This window comes from Sinohyriopsis cumingii, chromosome 14 (assembly GCF_028554795.1).
Source record: "Sinohyriopsis cumingii isolate HCF-2022 chromosome 14, ASM2855479v2, whole genome shotgun sequence".
NCBI lineage: Eukaryota > Metazoa > Mollusca > Bivalvia > Unionida > Unionidae > Sinohyriopsis > Sinohyriopsis cumingii.
In genome coordinates, this window is record NC_142974.1 from 65,140,548 (window position 1) to 65,161,347 (window position 20,800).

Here is a 20,800-nt window from a genome sequence, read left to right on the forward strand (position 1 = left end):
TGTGGGGTTTTGATTTCACTCCAGACCAAGGCAGTGACGAGGGACATTTCCACCCTATAAAATCGGGCCAGATTCGTGTGGAACTTCAGTTTGCAAATCCACCTCCAGATCACACAGTGAACGTCATCCTGTATGCAGAATTTGACAATACCATAGAAATCAACAGTTTGAGAGAAGTCATTCTAGATTACTAGAAGTCATGGAAGACTGTTATCCCTCTTTACCTAGTGGAGAAACTTTGGACATGAAATGTGAGGAGACTGTGGAAGAAGAAGAAGTGATCATAATGAAGTCGAGATGGCCAGAACAAGAAGCCCATTTAGTCTCCTGTTTTGCCAAACACTTGGTCGATAAAATGACGGAATTGATCAAGAAAAATTGCTATGGATGTCAAAACGATCATCCCAGTCAAATTCAACACGATAAATGCCTAATGTTAAGTCAAGAAGAAAAATTGGACGAGTATCTGGACGAAGCTTGGAGTCTCATCTCGAACAAAGACGTGTTGCACCAGTGGTATAAAGACTTGCGTGAACATTCTTGTCCACCATTAACCACTCAAGAGATCCATCGTATCGAAGCTCTCCTGAATCAGAGTGAGGAAACAGAACGAATAACCGTCTATTCGTCAGACATTTTCAAGCAAAAAGTCAGGATCGAATTGACGACTTATTATTACCTGTGAAGAAGAAAACACAAAACAATGGATACCTGGGAACTTTATTACCTTTTGAACCACAGTTCGTATACGGCTTCTTGGAATCCTGTCGTCTGTGCTAAAGATGAACTCCCTCATCGCAAACCTAAAGACCATCAAGCTTACGTGATCAACACGGACGACAGTCATCTCCCAGGAACCCACTGGGTAGCCGTCTACTTTCCTCAAGAAGGATGTGTGGAATATTTCGATTCGTACGGATTGCCCCCTTTGGAAGACGATATCATCGACTTTATGAGAAGAAATGCTCAAACCACCCGATTCAATAACGTAAAATTACAAGGCACAGATTCTTTGGTGTGTGGACAGTACTGCGTGTATTTTCTGCATCATCGCAGCCTGGGCTATTCCTTAGAACATTTAGTGACTCATTTTGATCCTCGTTCTTCTGCTAGAAACGATGTGAAAGTAGATCGATGGTTTTGTGACCATTATGCTTATCTTTTGTCTCAAGCTAGGAAACGTAGTGTCCATCAATGGCCTAATGATTTCCAAAAGTGGAAATCACAATTTCATTCACAACGTTGTCAGCCCTGTTCAAAGTAATTAGTATTTGAAGAAAAAAATGTTTGTGATTAGAAAAAGATTGTTTGATGTTATAGTATTGGATTATTGTTAAAAAATGTTAGAAATGTTGATGTTTAGTGTTAAGTGATTTTTGAATAAAAAATGTTGTGTTTAGAAAAAAATGCCTTTGTCTTTTGTTTAGCTATAAGAATGTTGGATTGATGCTCTTTCATTTCTTACTATCCCTCTCATGAACGTTGCGGCTCGAAAACCGTGTGGGGGATGTTTTCCTTCACGTCCGCGCTTTGACTTTAAGAACCGGGTTGTTCCCAGTCTAACCATCCATTGTCGACTCATCCTCCTACGAAGATGTGCTCCAAACTAGCTAAGCTCAACGAAGCCTACGTGAATTTGCATAGGGTCAGACACAGTCTGATACCGAAGCCAGAAGAAATAGAGAATGTGAGAATGTTAAAAATCACTGAAGACCTGATAGAAGAGCTCTTCAGAGAAGAAATGAACAGGGAGAAAGAAGAATGGACAGAGAAGTACAGACTTCAGAGACAGCAGCAACAGCAACAACAACAACAGCAGCAACAACCTGAAGCTGACAGAGGCTTTGTCGATTGTCGTATCGACACCAAAGAGTTCTTCTTCTCTTTCCGAAGAAGCAGACCTATCGCCAGAAAGTCTATCCTCAGAGGACATCGCATTCTTAGAAACTAAAAAAGAATGCCATAGCAAAAAACAAAAAAACAGCCCTTTTCAGGGCTACCCAATACTCTAGAAAAGAAATAACCATCAATTTGCCAATGTGTGTAGGTAGAGTAGTGTGAAAATAAACACTAACTCTTTTTCAAAAAAAATGTGAGGGTATGTGTTTGTGTATAGGATTGTGTGTTTGTGTGTTTGTAAGTGATCAAGTAGGTTGGTGTGGATAGTAGATTAAAATGATGTTTGTTCTTTTGGCTGTTTGAGGTGTATATTTGGAGTTATGAGTATGTGGATAGTCTATTGGAGTGATTTATAAAAAATTTTAAAATAGTGATGGGTAGCATAAAAAGTGAGTGAGTGTTTCTTTTAGGTCCGCGCGTTGCTGTTTTTTTTTTTTTGGTCACGATCTAGGTAAGATCAATTTTATGTTATTAGGGGATGTTTTCCATCACATCCGCGCTTTCACTATAAATTGAAACTCGCTGGGCAGTCTAGCTACCCTTGTTGATTGATCAACACCAAAAATGAACACGAGACTGGAGAAACTGTTGAAACTTCATGTGCATCTGGAATATGCCAGGCGCATATTAAATGAACTGGCCGCGGAAGCCATTGTCGAGGAGGGAAGGATAAGAGAGGAGGAAAGAAGAAACAAAGAAGAGGAGGAGAGAAGATATAAAGAAGAAGAGGAAAGAAGATACAAAGAGGAGGAGAGAAGATACAAAGAAGAGGAGGAGGAAAAGGAGAGAAGAAAAAATTTCAGAATCCCAGAGAGCGAAAATTGGGATTCTGAAGCGACATATCCTGCCTCTGCTCTCTCCCCCCAAAAGGTAAAAAGTAACTGGGGGATAAGATGTGTATGTGGTGCCAGGCCTGGAAGGTGCCACCATTAACCAGGTGTCCATGAAGTTCCAAAAACAGCCCTTTTCAGGGCTACCCAATACTCTAGAAAAGAAATAACGATCGATTTGCCAATGTGTGTAGGTAGAGTAGTGTGAATATAAACACTAACTCTTTATTAATAGTGGGAGTGTATGTGATTGTGTGTTTGTGTTTGTAAATGTTGAAGTAAGTTTGTGTGTTTGTGTTTGTAAATGATGAAGTAAGTTTGTGTGAATAGTAGATTATGGGTTTCTTAGCGTATGTGGAGAGTATAGTTTGGGTTATATTATATGAAATGAAAAAGTAGGGGGATGTTTTCCTTCACGTTCGCGCGTTGTTGGGTCATGATCTAGGTAAGATCCATTTTATGTTTTTAGGGGGATGTTTTCCTTCACGTACGCGCTTTAAGTATAAGAACCCACAGTATTCGTCGTTCAAACCATTCTTCATAGAAGATGGCTTCAAACCACCTGGATAAATTTCAGTCATTGCAAGACGTCCTTGACAATTTGGGAATGATAGAACAAATGCTCGTACGACTAGTTGAAGATCACTATTCTTATAGTCCGCATAGAGTAAAAATGGAAATTAATAATTTAAGAAAAGCAAAGGATATGATAAGTGGTGTGATGAAGGAAATAAAGGAGGAGAAGGAGGATGAAGAGGAAAGGACAAGGATGAGAGCATGGAATGAAAAAATTGAAAAAGAAGAAGAAAATGAGAAGAGGAAGAAAGAAGAAGAGGAGGAAGAGAAGAAAGAAGAGGAGGAGAAAAAAAAGAAGAAAAAGAGTGTAGGTGAGAAAATAAGAAGTTGGTGGAGGAAAAGAAGAAATTAGAAGCAGAAGAAGAAAACCCAAAGGCCCTTTTCAGGGCCAGCCATATTTCTCGAAAAGAGATAGTCTTTGAATTGCCTACCCCTTTTTTTAAAAAAATTTTTAAAAAAAATCCCATGTTCCATTTCCCTTGACGCTATACAGTCCCACCCTGTTTAAATTCCCCTTGACGCTCAACAGTCCCACGATTTTTCTCCATGTTAATTTCCCTTGACGCTATATGTTCCCACGATTTTTCTCCATGTTAATTTCCCTTGACGCTATATGTTCCCACGATTTTTCTCCATGTTAAATTTCCCTTGACGCTATATGTTCCCAAGGGTCTTTTTAATGATAAGTCCCATTGACGCTATACTATCCCTATTCACTACTTGTACACGAATAATTCTCATCTTATATACTGCTAAAAAAAGGTGAACAAAATCAAAATTAATAACATTTTAAAACTAACGTGAAGTGTCACGTGGTATGCAATTATGAGCTGACAGCAAATGCTTGTGCGTTCATGCTTTTATAGGAAAAGTGTTTTGTTTCGTGGAAATTAACACACCTGAAAAGTAAGTGCCCCTTAAAGGATCATTAAAGAATTCACGTGAAACTAATTGTAACGATACGACAGGTCCAGAAAGTATAGCATCGCCAAAACCAATGTCAGATAGACAAATACCAATGTTTCCCCACACACACACACACACACACACGAAAATGATCTACGGAATCATTTTAAAAATGTACGTCGAGAAAAGTTTGAAGCAAGGTAAGAAAATAAGTCCTTAAAAGAACGAATCGATAACTTCGATACAGAAAATAAAATTATGGAGGAAAATAATGAAATAGGGCATTGTGACTGCTTTACTGAGGACGAGATTAGATTACTTAAACCAGATTAGCCTGCATGAAAATATTAACTTCTACGGGATAGACACGAGTAAGGACGAAACCCTTCAACAGAGCATGAAAAAGAACGTGTATTTTTGTAAAAATAAACTCATCATCAATATTGAACCCCAAGACATTAGTGAAAATGCAAACTGACACATACTTTGCCGATTAATGAGTTGGATGACCGTATTGAAGGTACAACAGAAAAGGACAACACTGAGAGGATCTGGAATCATAGAAGAGAAGACTTTACCAAAAGCAACGTTGGAATTCATGGAGAAAGTTGGAAAAATAAACTCCGCAGAGAATACATATGTATGTAATTGCATGGTCGTCGCAAAATTGCAGAAAGGTAGCAAACTGCGAGTAACCACTGCAATTGATTTAGCCACTGTGCAAAGAAGCCTTGAAATTATTTATAAATGTGATAAACGACATGGATAACAATAATTACTACGTAAAGTAAATGATAATTTCGCGAGGCATTATGTGTGCATTTATATCGTTAATCACGAAATAGCAAGGGAAATAACTGTAGATTTTAGAGATGGTGTACAGTACTAGTGAAAGTACATGAATTGATAGTGCAATTGGTTCCTGCTGCTCTACTAACCGTAATGGGGGGGGGGGTCGATATGAAAACTTTCTAGCAACTGATGAAACAGTCTTTGGGGCATATCAAAATGAAGCAGACTTTATGGCATATCGGAATGAAACAGTGTTCAGGGTATGTCAGAATCAAACAGTCTTTAGGGCATATCAGAATGAAACAGTCTTTAGGGCATATAGGAATCAAACAGTCTTTAGGGCATGCCAGAATGAAACAGTCTTAAGGGCATATCAGAATGAAACAGTCTTTAGGGCATATCATAATGAAACAGTCTTTAGGGCATATCAGAATCAAATAGTCTTTAGGGCATATCAGAACGAAAGTCTTTAGGGCATATCAGAATCAAACAGTCTTTATGGTATATCAGAATCAAACAGTCTTTAGGGCATATCAGAATGAAACAGTCTTTAGGGCGTATCAGAATGAAACAGTCTTTAAAGCATATCATAATGAAACAGTCTTTAGGGCATATCAGAATCAAATAGTTTTTAAGGCATATCACAATGAAACAGCCTTTAGGGCATATCATAATGAAACAGTCTTTAGGGCATATCACAATGAAACAGTCTTTAGGGCATATCAGAACGAAACAGTATTTAGGGCATATCAGAATGAAACAGTCTTTAGGGCATATCAGAATCAAACAGTCTTTAGGGCATATCAGAATCAAACAGTCTTTAGGGCATACCACAATGAAACAGTCTTTAGGGCATATGAGAATGAAGCCCGAGCTTCATCTGACCCTTGCCACCCCTTTTTTGATATTTGGACGTTTATGTTGGGGTGTAGGGTCAAAGTCAATTCTCTGTCGAAAAGTTGGAATTCGCCGACGCCATTTAAGTACAAATATAACCACCAAGATCATATAAAAAATATTTCTTTCATATTTCAAACTGTCGTATATTTTAAATTGTTACATATTAGATTTCATTCATTGCCATGGTGACAGTGATTATCTTTGGATAATTCGCCGCGAACACATGCTGGCGACGTCTCGTACACATAGATACATAGCCAGGTATGTCATTTTTCGGTGGGTGGGGCAAAACTTGATTGGGAAGGGGGCAAAACTTGACGGGTTTGTTAATTTTCGCATATAGGCCGCATCAATTTTACAGCACACACACACACACACACACACACGTGTGTGTGTGTGTGTGTGTGTGTGTGTGTGCTATTACTGTATTCAGTGAAAACAAATACAAGCCTTTATCAGTGCTTGGACAATTTTTTTTCATTACCGTATCTGCGTTACTCGTGCAAATTTTATGGCAGAACAGTTTATTAGACAAAAGATGGGTTCGTCATTAAAGAGGGAGCGGTTAATGTGACAATACGATATATTTAAATGTGTAAAATAATGGGTTCGAATTAACCATCACATCGGGTACGAAACAGCCATCACCTTGGGTACAAAACGACCAATATCTACTGGATACGAATTGACTTGGGTCCGGATTGACCATAGGCCGTAGAATTGCACCACCGAGCAAAGGTTTCTTTTTATGTAACGCAACTTCGACTTTAAATAAAATTTGTCTGTGTCTACACGGTGGCAGTGTGAATAGTCTTTCCCAGTTAAAGTGCACGGCGGCTGTACGAATTGCTTTGCCTTTACACGCCTGATGCCGCATATATAAAGGGAGAGGAAATCTATTGTTGACAGTCAAATCACAAATGAAATGGCTGCATTTGTTTAGCCAGACCTTTGGAGACCGACCATACCAATGTGAATAGTGCCGATAGTTCTTCGCGTTATTTTGATGTGATAAAACAAATGATGATGCATACCGGCGAGAAACCATTCAAATGCGACATTTGTGGGAAGCCGTTTAGTCTCAAATCGAGTTTGCTGTGCCACTTGAACATACACACTGGTGATAAAACCTTCAAATGTGAAGTATGTGGGAAATTGTTTATACATAGTTCTAATTTGTCAGTTCATTTGAGGGTGCATACTGGTGAGAAAACATTCAAGTGTGAAAGATGTGGGAAATTGTTTAGTAATAGTTCTAGTTTGTCAAAACATGTGAGGGTGCACACTGGTGAGAAACCATTCAAATGTGAAATTTGTGGCAGTTCGTTTACTCAAAGCTTTACTTTGACATCACACTTATTGATACACACTGGCGAGAAACCATTCAAATGTGAAATATGTGGAAAGTCATTCAGCCTGAAATCTAGTTTGCCGCGCCACATGAAGATACACACATGTGAGAAATCCTTCAAGTGTGAATTATGTGGGAAGTTGTTTAAATATAGCTCTAATTTGTCAATTCATTTGAGGGTACACACTGGTGAGAAACCTTTCAAGTGTGAAATATGTGGGAAATTGCTGATTCATAGCTCTAGTTTGTCAAGACATGTGAGGGTGCACACTGGTGAGAAACCATTCAAATGTGAAATATGTGGGAAATCATTCACTCAGAATTCTAGCTTGTCGTCACACTTCAATGGACACACTGGAGACAAACCATTCAAATGTAAAATGTGTGGCAAATCGTTCAGAAATCACTCTCGTTTGTCAAGACATGGGCGGGTGCACACTGGTGAGAAACCCTTTAAATGTGAAATGTGTGGAAAATTATTTAGTAATAGCTCTAATTTGCTAACACATAATAAGATGCATACTCAAGAAAAACCATTCAAATGTGAAATATGTGGAAAATTATTTACCACAAACTCTGGTATGTTATCACACTTGAATATTCACACTGGTGAAAAACCATTCAAATGTGAAATATGTGGCAAATTGTTTAGCACAAACTCTAGTATCTTATCACACATGAAAACACACACTTGTGAGAAACCATTCAAATGTGAAATATGCGGCAATTTGTTTAGAAGCAGCTCTCATTTGTCAATACATGTGAGGATCCACACTGGCGAGAAACCCTTCAAATGTGAAATATGTGGGAAATCGTTTAGCAGTAACTCTAATTTATCACGACACGTGAGAGTGCACACTGGTGAGAAACCATTCAGTTGTGAAATATGTGGAAAATTGTTTAGTTGGAGTGGCAGTCTGTCATCACACATGAATATACATACTGGTGAAAAACCCTACAAATGTGAAACATGTGGCAAATTGTTCAGAAGCAGTTCTCATTTGTCAAGGCATGTACATGTGCACAATGGTGAGAAATCCTTAAAATGAGAAATATCCAGGGAAAGTGTCTAGTCAAAACACTTATTTGTCCAAACATCTTACATTGCACACTGTGTGTGAAACCCTTCAAATGTTAACTAAGTGGCAACTTAGCTTAGCCAGTGATATATTCAGTCATGGCACTTGAAGATGCACTCTAGTGAGGAATCACTCAGCTGTGAAATTTGTGGGATAAATCTTTAATATAGCTCGAAATGTAGTCATCACAGGTCAAGATACATGCTGGTGACAAATGTATAAATCTGGGAAATTGTTTAGCAATAATTCACATTTGTCAAAACACATGAGGGTGCACTCTAGTGTGAAACCATTCAAATGTGCTATATGTTGGAATTTGTTTAGTGTGAACACTAGTCTCTAGTCTGTCATCACACTTGAATATACACACTGGTGAGAAAACCATTCAAATGTGCTATATGTGGGGTTGTTTAGCCGGTGTGCTGAAGATTGGCACTGGTGACAAAACAGTGTTTGATATGTGAAATATGTGGAAAATTGTTTAGCGTAAACACTAGTTTGTCATCACACTTGAATGTACACACTGGTGAGAAACCCTTCAAATGTGAAATATGTGGAAAAACTGTTTAGCTGGAGTGGTGAGTGTGCACTACTTTGGTATCACGCTTTGGGATATACACTGGTGACAAGCATTTAAAATGTGAAATGTGTGAGAAATTAGTTTCCCAGATCTGTAATTTGTCATAACACAGGAAGAGTCACACTGGTGAGAAGCCCATCACATGTGAAATATGTGGGAAATTGTTCAGTAATAGCTCTGTTTGTCAATACAAGAGAGGGTGCATGCTGGTGAAAAACCACTTAAATGTGAAATACATAGGAAATTGTTTAGCGTGAATTCTAGTTTGTCATCACGCTTGAATATACACAATGGCAAAGAAACCTTCGGATGTGCTATAGTTGGGAAATTGTTTAGCCAGAGTGGTGAAGATTGGCACTGGTGAAAAAATATATTTGATATGTGATATATGCTGGAAATTGTTTAGCTTGAGCTCTAGTTTGTGATCACTCTGGAAGATTCACACTCAGGTGAGATACTCTTCAAATGTGAAGAGTGAGAAATTGTTTACTGGCTGTAGTTTGTCATGAAGTGTAGGTGCACACTGGTGAGAAACCCTTCAAATGTGAAACATGTGGGAAAGTTAGATCTTGCTCCAGTTCATTGTCAAATTTGAAGATTTGCACTGGTGACAAACTGTGCAAAATGTGAAACGTGTAAAATTTGTTATCCAGATCATTTTATTGTCTTCACAAACTCAAAGTTACACACTGGTACAAAACTGTTGAAATATGAAATGTGTATCAGATATTTATCAACATTTCTCTTTTTCAAGACATGAGGGTGCACAATGGTGAAAGAAAGCAGCCTTGTAGTGTATCCATAAAAACAGCCTTGCATGTGGGTGCCACTTTTAATCTGTACAGCTGTACTTTTTATCTAGCAAAACAAATGGATACCCAGTACTTTCGGCTAAATATTGACAGTTTTTTAATAATAAAATGTATGAAATTTTCAAGCAATAATACATGTCGGCTTTGGAGGATAACTTTTGATAAGTATGTCTACAGCACAGGAGTCAAGCTACACTTGAAGTTTAGGGAGAAGTGACTTGTCCTTTAGGACAGAACAGGGATAAGTTTGAGCTAAACAGGGATAATAGGAAGCTAACCAGGGAGATTTGGGACCAAAGCAAGAAACGCAATATATATATATATATATATATATATATATATATATATATATATATATATATATATATATGTTATGCATACATGTATTTGATTTAATTATATCTGATTTAATATATATTTATTTCAATTTAATTGTTTGCTAGTTTTATTTTATTTTTATTTTTCATTACATGATATGGTAATGTAAATTTATTCACTAGGGATTATACTTTTTTCAGAAAATAGTTAGAACTTGACTGTTAGTTTTATAAACACCAGAAGTTGATCTAACTCCTGACCTTGTTTCAAAATATGTAGCATCCACGTAAACAAGTTCTATTTTAATTTAAAATGATTGTTGTCGAGGTCATGATGGGACTTCAGGTTTAAGATGTAAACAATTTTTATATATTTTTATTTCTTAGAGTAAAACGATTGGTTGTCAGCAGAGTCACACTGGGTAGACGTGATCTTTAACAAGTATTTAGAAGATGATCACGTGACCCCTTGTTTACATTTTACAAGACCATATAACCTTTGTTTTGGAGACTTATTCTCACACTAGAAGTTTAATGTTGTACTGTTTGGACTTATTTCAAAGTACGTGGATTCAAAAGGATTAATTCTGCTATTTTTCTGGAAAATACGTGTGCTCATGTAAATTTTTTGAACAAGAACAGTTATTTTATAAAAATGTATTCAGCTATCAGAAACCGGAGTGATAATTCTTGTTTCTTTAAGAAACTGTAGACTTCATCACTACTGAATGCAGCATATGTCATCGTCTTCGATTTGGTTTCTTCGTCAGGATTCAGACGTAAAATCAGTAGAATATTTTGTTATTAGGACTACTAAAGTTTATTTTTGGATTTGATTCTATAAAACCGTAAGTTCATATTTTTTCATTTTTGCAATAAATATATATATATATATATATATATATATATATATATATATATATATATATATATATATATATATATATATATAATGAGAGGTCTCACTTTGATTTTAAAACTAGGAGTCCAGGACTCCTATTCTGGGAAAATCAAGAGTCCCACCAGCAAAAGTTTCAGTCCTGTCTACCAGAAGCATATTGGGCATACGTGAAGAGACTAAATTTCTAGATGAGTAAAACCAGTGGTTGCCACTGAGTTTTATTTTCGAACTTCTCTGCACCACTGACATATAGTTGTTTGTCCATTAGAGTGTGAGTGAATTATGTCAGGCCAAGGAAAGGTCTTATTCCAAGCACTAAGATAGGCATCATGCATAGAGTTCCGTGTGATCTATTAGTTTAGCAACTTTAGCACTCTGCTAAAGCTCATTACGGTCTTCGTCTATTTAACCTCAAAATAGTTATCCAGATTTGCAAACAGCATTTTGTCTAATTCTCAGCATGTCTTGATTTCAAGGTCACACGCATAACTTATTCCCCTACACATGGAAACAAACTCAATAATGAAAGCTAAAGTTGTTCATTTTGTTGTACTCTTATGCACAAGTACATCAGTGGGTCTTTCAGCCACTGAATTTTCTCAAGTAAATATTAGCATAGCTAAAATGACCAATTTATCAACATATTTTCCCACACAGCAGACCGCTCCATTGGCCTAATGGTTAGAGCCTCGGACGCGGCAGGTCGTGGGTTCGATCCCAGGCCGTGTCATACCAAAGACTTAACAAAAATGGTACTAACAGCTGCCTCGCTTGGCGCTCAGCATTTAGAGGTTAGTGTTAGGACTGGTCGGCCTTGTGTCAGGATAATGTGACTGGGCGGGACATCATGATACATGTCTGCGACATGATGCCCCATAGTAATAATATAAGTACCCCATCTCCTACCTCGTGGACGGGGTGCTAACAAAAGCATGTATGTGTCAATGGAGCAAGCCGTTTGTGATTCACACCCGGCGCTCTTTTAGCCTAATATCAACAATTTGAACACATTCCTTGCATATAATAAAATAAATTGAGTAGTCCTCTTATTTAATACCGGAAGTATCGCAAATCATTGTAGAAATGTTTGTAAAATCTCGTTTACCTTTCTTATACGATATTTTCGTTTAGAGCGTCCGCCATATTTGTTTAAATAATGATTACTTCTGCTCTCAGTCTCATTTGGTTGTGTACCATATAAGGACATTGAATCTATATTATAAACGTAGTAAAAATATGGCGCGGTTTGAGTCAGAAATTATGCGCATTAAAAGTATATACGGTTTATCGGCAACTTTGAAATTCCACCAAGAAGCCATTATTCGCCACTTGGTTGATAATAACATAGCGCAGAATATTTAAATATGGTCTGGCAAGACTTATATAGAAAAGGGGGTCACAGCGAGAGTCTCGCGTTATCTGTCATGGCGGACATGGTGAGGTTAGTGTAACCATGACAATTTATTTTATCGGGTAAGGGCTTAATTAATTCAAAATAAGCCAAACTTCTTTCACAGCATGATTAAACTTATGTAGTAGATTACTACACTATTTGTTTTTCTGACTTTAGTGATGATGTTTTTTGTTCCATTACATAATATGGGATCAGTTCGTAGCCTCAACCACAACAAATCAAGTTGAGGCTACGACATCGTAGCTAGATGCCCCAGTGCTAGACATCACTATAAACTGCCACATTGCAGACATCGCAGCGATACGAGTCCAAATCACATCACATAACATCCCACACTGCAGGTCGTTGAAGAAGGACTGGCAAGCTCTTGAATTTGCCGTCCAGCAGTTCCGTGCGTACGGAGGACTCCTGCATAAGTGATTTTGCGCTTCCGAGACTATATATATATATATATATATATATATATATATATATATATATATATATATATATATATATATATTTGTTTTCTTTTGTTTTCTTTTTTATTATGCCCTCTATTTTTCAGTATGCATTTAACGTAGTTTTATGAAATACCTTGTTTTCAAGTCGAAAAATCTGTGTTATATGTTTATTATCAACTCATTTTGTACGTGTATATACATTATTACATTCATAGCCATTGTATTCATACTTGTAGTCTTATGTGTATGTTTGGACTGAGGTAAATGCAGTGTATTTTGGCCATATGACTTCCAAAAAAGCACAGCAGAAACTTAAGCAGAGATGGCGTCGCGTCATGTAAATGTGTTATGCATATCACGTGATACACAAAAGTGAAGATACAGGACCAACGATGGCAGGGGCTGATAATATAGCATGTGTAAGGAAATACAAAACAATGGTATGGAACTGCATTTTTATTGCTGCTTTTATCTTCAAGCCTTCCACAATGAAAAATTTATATCCATAGTGTACAAATATATATATATATATATATATATATATATATATATATATATATATATATATATATATATGACAGAAAAAAGATATAAATATAATGAAGTAATTGACATGATTCTCTGTTTTGATTTAGTCTATACTGAAGACTGTTTTAATTCATGTTTTTATAACATTTTGAAAACACAATGTACATGTATCATTTCAAAATCATAAAATTGTATATTCTTTTAGTGACAATACACTTGTACACACAAGATGTTTTAAAACTGATGACAATGTAGAAATGTTTATCATCTAGTAAATAAAATGCCATCCTGAAATATTCATGAATCATTTTACTTTTAGATAGAATATCAATATAAAATCTATTGGTGATGCAACTTTTGTCTTTTTTAAAGGAAGTTTCCACCGTTTTGGAATCATTGTTTAATTTTATATTTTTATTGGCAACGACGTCACTGCCATATTAGGTAGTTTGTGTCCCAGCATCGCAAATAAGGGTTGCTCCATACATAATGGCATCTTCTGGTATCTACAAAACGAACCAGAAGACGTAAATAAATGTTATATATCACAGTTGAATTTTGAATGTGTGAGAATTATAAGTTTGCTTACTCGTGTTTTGATTTTTACCTTTAAAAAGAAATACCTGAATAAAGATTCCTACATATTAAAAAAGCTGTCATTTGAACATTAATAGTGTCTTACTATGTAATATATAAACTGCAAATTTTGGTAATACATAAATTATGCTGCATTGGTCCCACTACTAGTTTATTGTTTTGTATATAATTTAGACACCTGCAAGGATAACATTTGAAAATTTATTGTTAATTTTTTTTCTTCTTCGCATATCTGAGTCGCTGGCGGAACTCTAATACCCCCTCCCCCTTGCAGTGACCAGACTTATATATGATTCTGGCATCATTCTGCTATACATTGTAATTCATTGTAGCTGATTGGAGTAACAAGATTAAAGTCTTGCAATTGCAAGTAAGTAAAAATGCTCAATCAACTACTACTTAATTATTTTAATTTCTAAATGTTTCCTGTACAATCGCAGTCAAAAAATGTATCTAACATACTTTGAAGCAACCCCAACATGTACATTGGAGCAAATGCACAAGTGACTTCAAACCATACTTTTTGCCCTGATTTCATTGTTCTCGATAACACATTACCGTTACCATTCATATAGACAACATACTCAAACATTAAAGTCGATATATAACTGAACTGGACCCGTTCTTTCCAACCGAACACATTTAAGAACATTGTATTGCGCCATGTGAGTGCATCTATTTTTAGAAAGAGGGATTTTCTTATATAATTACTTACTTTCTAGCTTATTAATAGGACTGCATATTCATGGTTTTATTATTTGCCTACGTATTGGTAGTAACGACATCCATTGGTTACATAGTATTTGCTTCACTATTATTTTTTTATTTTTTATTTTCACGAAAATGAATTATGTCACAAAACCTTGACCTTACAGCATTTTGTTTATAATTCCACAACATAGTATTGTCCCATGTTTCTGACCTACATGATTAAATATTTATACTAAATCTTCACATACTATTTAAACTTTGTTTTCATTAAATTATATATCTTCCTGAATTTATTTACCCAATTATTTGTGAATACAGACAATCTAATGAAGTGGAACATCACAGATGCAGCGATGTCCGCCATTACAGGTTCACTTACGGATTCAGACTGATTTTATGAAGAAAATAACGCAAACACGGCCGTTAAAATCTCCATTTTAAAAAGAAATAAATTAGAAAAGGCTCTCCACCGATTATATTTTTTAGAAACAAATTACTGTTTATATATTGATGTTTCAATTATGAAACAGTGCTTGGTTTATTTTCATCATAGTACAGTAGACCCAACTTCAGGAAATCGAGCAGTGATAATCTTGCTTCAGAAATGTTAATGGTCAGTTACTATTAAAACATGTCTGTGAATGTGCAAGAGTTTGTTTTGTCAGCATTTGCTAATTGGTATCAACACCGCATAAACACATTTTGCTTTGGGTTACAACTCTGCCACAACTTCCTGGCTTCAGCGAGGGGGCATCTCAAAAGTCATAAGCTGCAGCCAGTCATTTTACATCAAAAAAATCAAAGAGCTTAGTCGTTTTCGCTTTACTAACAGAACGCGAAGTTTACATTTTTCAGGCGACTTTATCACCCACATCCCCCGGGGGCCCCGAGTGGCCGAGTGGTCTAATGCGCTCTCCGATACGGATCACTGCCATCTCACCTCTGTCTGCGTAGGTTCGAGTCTCGGATTCGGCCAATGTGGATATGTGAGAAAGCTTGCCAGTAGCTTCTCGAGGGTATGTGGTTCTTTCCGGGGTTTTCCCGGGTTCTTCCTCCACCATTAATACTGGCCGCCATGTATAGCCTATCGTGTGCTGAAAAATGGCGTTAAACCCGACAACAACAACAACAATAACCCACATCCCCTGGTAGCATGACCCCTGTACAGAAAGAGTACTTTGTATGGCCTAATGATGTTATATCAGATCAGTCAGCTCCAAAGACTGGCATGCATGCAACAAAGATATGCAAATACACTATGGATGATTTTTATTTTGGCCAAATATTATGCAGGGCTCCAGGAACGTGGTTCAGGTTTTTGTTAGCCACTTTGTATAATATAGGTCATGATGGTATAATATAGGTTATGATGGTAGTTTTAGTATGAATTCATTTTTTATAGAGGTCTTCATTCACACGTTTCTTTTAATTATCATGCAGTAATTGGGACTTAACACCATTTTTCAGCGCAATGCAGGCTGAATTTGATTTGTTCCTTTGTTTCCCTTGAAAATCTAAATGCATTTTATTAAGATAAGTTCGTTTGCATTCTCTTGTAGAAGTAGCAGGAAAACCATTAGACGAGCATGTTCTTTGTCAACATTTCTTATTGACACTAGCAAAACCTTATTTGTAACCCTTTATTGACTTTGAATTAATCCTTTTTATTCTTGTCCAACTTTTTATTTTGGAATCTCTTCATGAAGCCAAGCATTTCTTAGTGGTAACCACATTATTCACATGTTAATATTTCCTGCACTAAAGTCAAAATTATTCTTCGGATTGTATCCCATAGCAAAATCCAGAATAGCACTGTAGTTATATCAGCATGTTTATGGAAGGCTGCACATCACATACTAGCGTTTTAGAGAACACGAACTGTCTGATACGATGCAGCCTCCTCGTCTCGGAGTACAAATAAAATCTCTAACTACAGTCTCTCTTACCTACTAAAGCCTCGATTTTAGGTTCTCAGTTTATCAGTAAATGTTTTGATAATGTACTTGCACACCTTATGGATTTCATTCAGTTACCTCCCTTGCATCATACATGATAATACGGTGAGGAAAAACATATTTTAGTGCTTGTGTATGAAAACAAAGAGAAGATTTAGTGTGAAACATTATATTAGCCCTCAAATATGATGCAAATGTAAGTACAACTTATCTATATAATTTATCACCACAAAGTTTACATGAGTGTTCAATTTTTTTGTGGTTTTTTGAGCCTAACTCAAGACCATTAATGTTCATTTCATGATATGGACCAAACGAACTTACAGAAATATATATATATATATATATATATATATAGTACCTATACGATTTAAATTATTCATCCTTTTAGCTTAGATGGGAATGCCCACTACTTCAGAAGTTGTGTTGCTTGTAAGGAACGTATTAGTACAAAGCAACACTAACTTGCTATACTTTTTTTTCTTAGCATTTGTTGTCTTCTTCTATTCCCCATTTTACTTTTAGATAGAATATCAATATAAAATCTATTGGTGATGCAACTTTTGTCTTTTTTAAAGGAAGTTTCCACCGTTTTGGAATCATTGTTTAATTTTATATTTTTATTGGCAACGACGTCACTGCCATATTAGGTAGTTTGTGTCCCAGCATCGCAAATAAGGGTTGCTCCATACATAATGGCATCTTCTGGTATCTACAAAACGAACCAGAAGACGTAAATAAATGTTATATATCACAGTTGAATTTTGAATGTGTGAGAATTATAAGTTTGCTTACTCGTGTTTTGATTTTTACCCTTAAAAAGAAATACCTGAATAAAGATTCCTACATATTAAAAAAGCTGTCATTTGAACATTAATAGTGTCTTACTATGTAATATATAAACTGCAAATTTTGGTAATACATAAATTATGCTGCATTGGTCCCACTACTAGTTTATTGTTTTGTATATAATTTAGACACCTGCAAGGATAACATTTGAAAATTTATTGTTAATTTTTTTTCTTCTTCGCATATCTGAGTCGCTGGCGGAACTCTAATACCCCCTCCCCCTTGCAGTGACCAGACTTATATATGATTCTGGCATCATTCTGCTATACATTGTAATTCATTGTAGCTGATTGGAGTAACAAGATTAAAGTCTTGCAATTGCAAGTAAGTAAAAATGCTCAATCAACTACTACTTAATTATTTTAATTTCTAAATGTTTCCTGTACAATCGCAGTCAAAAAATGTATCTAACATACTTTGAAGCAACCCCAACATGTACATTGGAGCAAATGCACAAGTGACTTCAAACCATACTTTTTGCCCTGATTTCATTGTTCTCGATAACACATTACCGTTACCATTCATATAGACAACATACTCAAACATTAAAGTCGATATATAACTGAACTGGACCCGTTCTTTCCAACCGAACACATTTAAGAACATTGTATTGCGCCATGTGAGTGCATCTATTTTTAGAAAGAGGGATTTTCTTATATAATTACTTACTTTCTAGCTTATTAATAGGACTGCATATTCATGGTTTTATTATTTGCCTACGTATTGGTAGTAACGACATCCATTGGTTACATAGTATTTGCTTCACTATTATTTTTTTATTTTTTATTTTCACGAAAATGAATTATGTCACAAAACCTTGACCTTACAGCATTTTGTTTATAATTCCACAACATAGTATTGTCCCATGTTTCTGACCTACATGATTAAATATTTATACTAAATCTTCACATACTATTTAAACTTTGTTTTCATTAAATTATATATCTTCCTGAATTTATTTACCCAATTATTTGTGAATACAGACAATCTAATGAAGTGGAACATCACAGATGCAGCGATGTCCGCCATTACAGGTTCACTTACGGATTCAGACTGATTTTATGAAGAAAATAACGCAAACACGGCCGTTAAAATCTCCATTTTAAAAAGAAATAAATTAGAAAAGGCTCTCCACCGATTATATTTTTTAGAAACAAATTACTGTTTATATATTGATGTTTCAATTATGAAACAGTGCTTGGTTTATTTTCATCATAGTACAGTAGACCCAACTTCAGGAAATCGAGCAGTGATAATCTTGCTTCAGAAATGTTAATGGTCAGTTACTATTAAAACATGTCTGTGAATGTGCAAGAGTTTGTTTTGTCAGCATTTGCTAATTGGTATCAACACCGCATAAACACATTTTGCTTTGGGTTACAACTCTGCCACAACTTCCTGGCTTCAGCGAGGGGGCATCTCAAAAGTCATAAGCTGCAGCCAGTCATTTTACATCAAAAAAATCAAAGAGCTTAGTCGTTTTCGCTTTACTAACAGAACGCGAAGTTTACATTTTTCAGGCGACTTTATCACCCACATCCCCCGGGGGCCCCGAGTGGCCGAGTGGTCTAATGCGCTCTCCGATACGGATCACTGCCATCTCACCTCTGTCTGCGTAGGTTCGAGTCTCGGATTCGGCCAATGTGGATATGTGAGAAAGCTTGCCAGTAGCTTCTCGAGGGTATGTGGTTCTTTCCGGGGTTTTCCCGGGTTCTTCCTCCACCATTAATACTGGCCGCCATGTATAGCCTATCGTGTGCTGAAAAATGGCGTTAAACCCGACAACAACAACAACAATAACCCACATCCCCTGGTAGCATGACCCCTGTACAGAAAGAGTACTTTGTATGGCCTAATGATGTTATATCAGATCAGTCAGCTCCAAAGACTGGCATGCATGCAACAAAGATATGCAAATACACTATGGATGATTTTTATTTTGGCCAAATATTATGCAGGGCTCCAGGAACGTGGTTCAGGTTTTTGTTAGCCACTTTGTATAATATAGGTCATGATGGTATAATATAGGTTATGATGGTAGTTTTAGTATGAATTCATTTTTTATAGAGGTCTTCATTCACACGTTTCTTTTAATTATCATGCAGTAATTGGGACTTAACACCATTTTTCAGCGCAATGCAGGCTGAATTTGATTTGTTCCTTTGTTTCCCTTGAAAATCTAAATGCATTTTATTAAGATAAGTTCGTTTGCATTCTCTTGTAGAAGTAGCAGGAAAACCATTAGACGAGCATGTTCTTTGTCAACATTTCTTATTGACACTAGCAAAACCTTATTTGTAACCCTTTATTGACTTTGAATTAATCCTTTTTATTCTTGTCCAACTTTTTATTTTGGAATCTCTTCATGAAGCCAAGCATTTCTTAGTGGTAACCACATTATTCACATGTTAATATTTCCTGCACTAAAGTCAAAATTATTCTTCGGATTGTATCCCATAGCAAAATCCAGAATAGCACTGTAGTTATATCAGCATGTTTATGGAAGGCTGCACATCACATACTAGCGTTTTAGAGAACACGAACTGTCTGATACGATGCAGCCTCCTCGTCTCGGAGTACAAATAAAATCTCTAACTACAGTCTCTCTTACCTACTAAAGCCTCGATTTTAGGTTCTCAGTTTATCAGTAAATGTTTTGATAATGTACTTGCACACCTTATGGATTTCATTCAGTTACCTCCCTTGCATCATACATGATAATACGGTGAGGAAAAACATATTTTAGTGCTTGTGTATGAAAACAAAGAGAAGATTTAGTGTGAAACATTATATTAGCCCTCAAATATGATGCAAATGTAAGTACAACTTATCTATATAATTTATCACCACAAAGTTTACATGAGTGTTCAATTTTTTTGTGGTTTTTTGAGCCTAACTCAAGACCATTAATGTTCATTTCATGATATGGACCAAACGAACTTACAGAATATATATATATATATATATATATATATATATATATATATATATATATATATATAGTACCTATACGATTTAAATTATTCATCCTTTTAGCTTAGATGGGAATGCCCACTACTTCAGAAGTTGTGTTGCTTGTAAGGAACGTATTAGTACAAAGCAACACTAACTTGCTATACTTTTTTTTCTTAGCATTTGTTGTCTTCTTCTATTCCCCACATTTCGCTTAAACTCCAACATAACTGTTTTTTTCTCTCTGATCTAGTAAATTTGGTGACAGATCGGCTTACTTTATTTTGTTCACTGCACAAAATTGCTTGTTACAAATAGGGTGGGTAGGCCTCAGCTTTGTGCAAGGACTTCGGTTAGTGACCTCATTTATTTGAAGTCAGTGTAAAATATTGAAAGCTTATATTTTGT

At 36.0% G+C, this 20,800-nt stretch overlaps 2 protein-coding genes across 2 annotated transcripts in view; one reads left to right on the top strand and one right to left on the bottom strand.

Annotated features, from left to right (window-relative positions):
* The window catches only part of LOC149784023 (uncharacterized), a 57,802-nt gene that overhangs the window by 29,427 nt on the left and 7,575 nt on the right, over positions 1–20,800 (bottom strand). The gene's annotated exons all lie outside the window — the stretch shown is intronic.
* LOC149784024 (uncharacterized) lies at positions 6,714–10,029 on the top strand. The gene has a single exon (XM_089932117.1). The coding sequence runs from the start codon at positions 6,924–6,926 to the stop codon at positions 8,301–8,303; it is 1,380 nt and encodes a 459-aa protein (XP_089788243.1). The 5' UTR covers positions 6,714–6,923; the 3' UTR covers positions 8,304–10,029.

Bases quoted from the DNA above. Each gene is read 5' to 3' on its own strand.
- LOC149784024 (XM_089932117.1), top strand. From the start codon at position 6,924: ATGATGATGCATACCGGCGAGAAACCATTCAAATGCGACATTTGTGGG.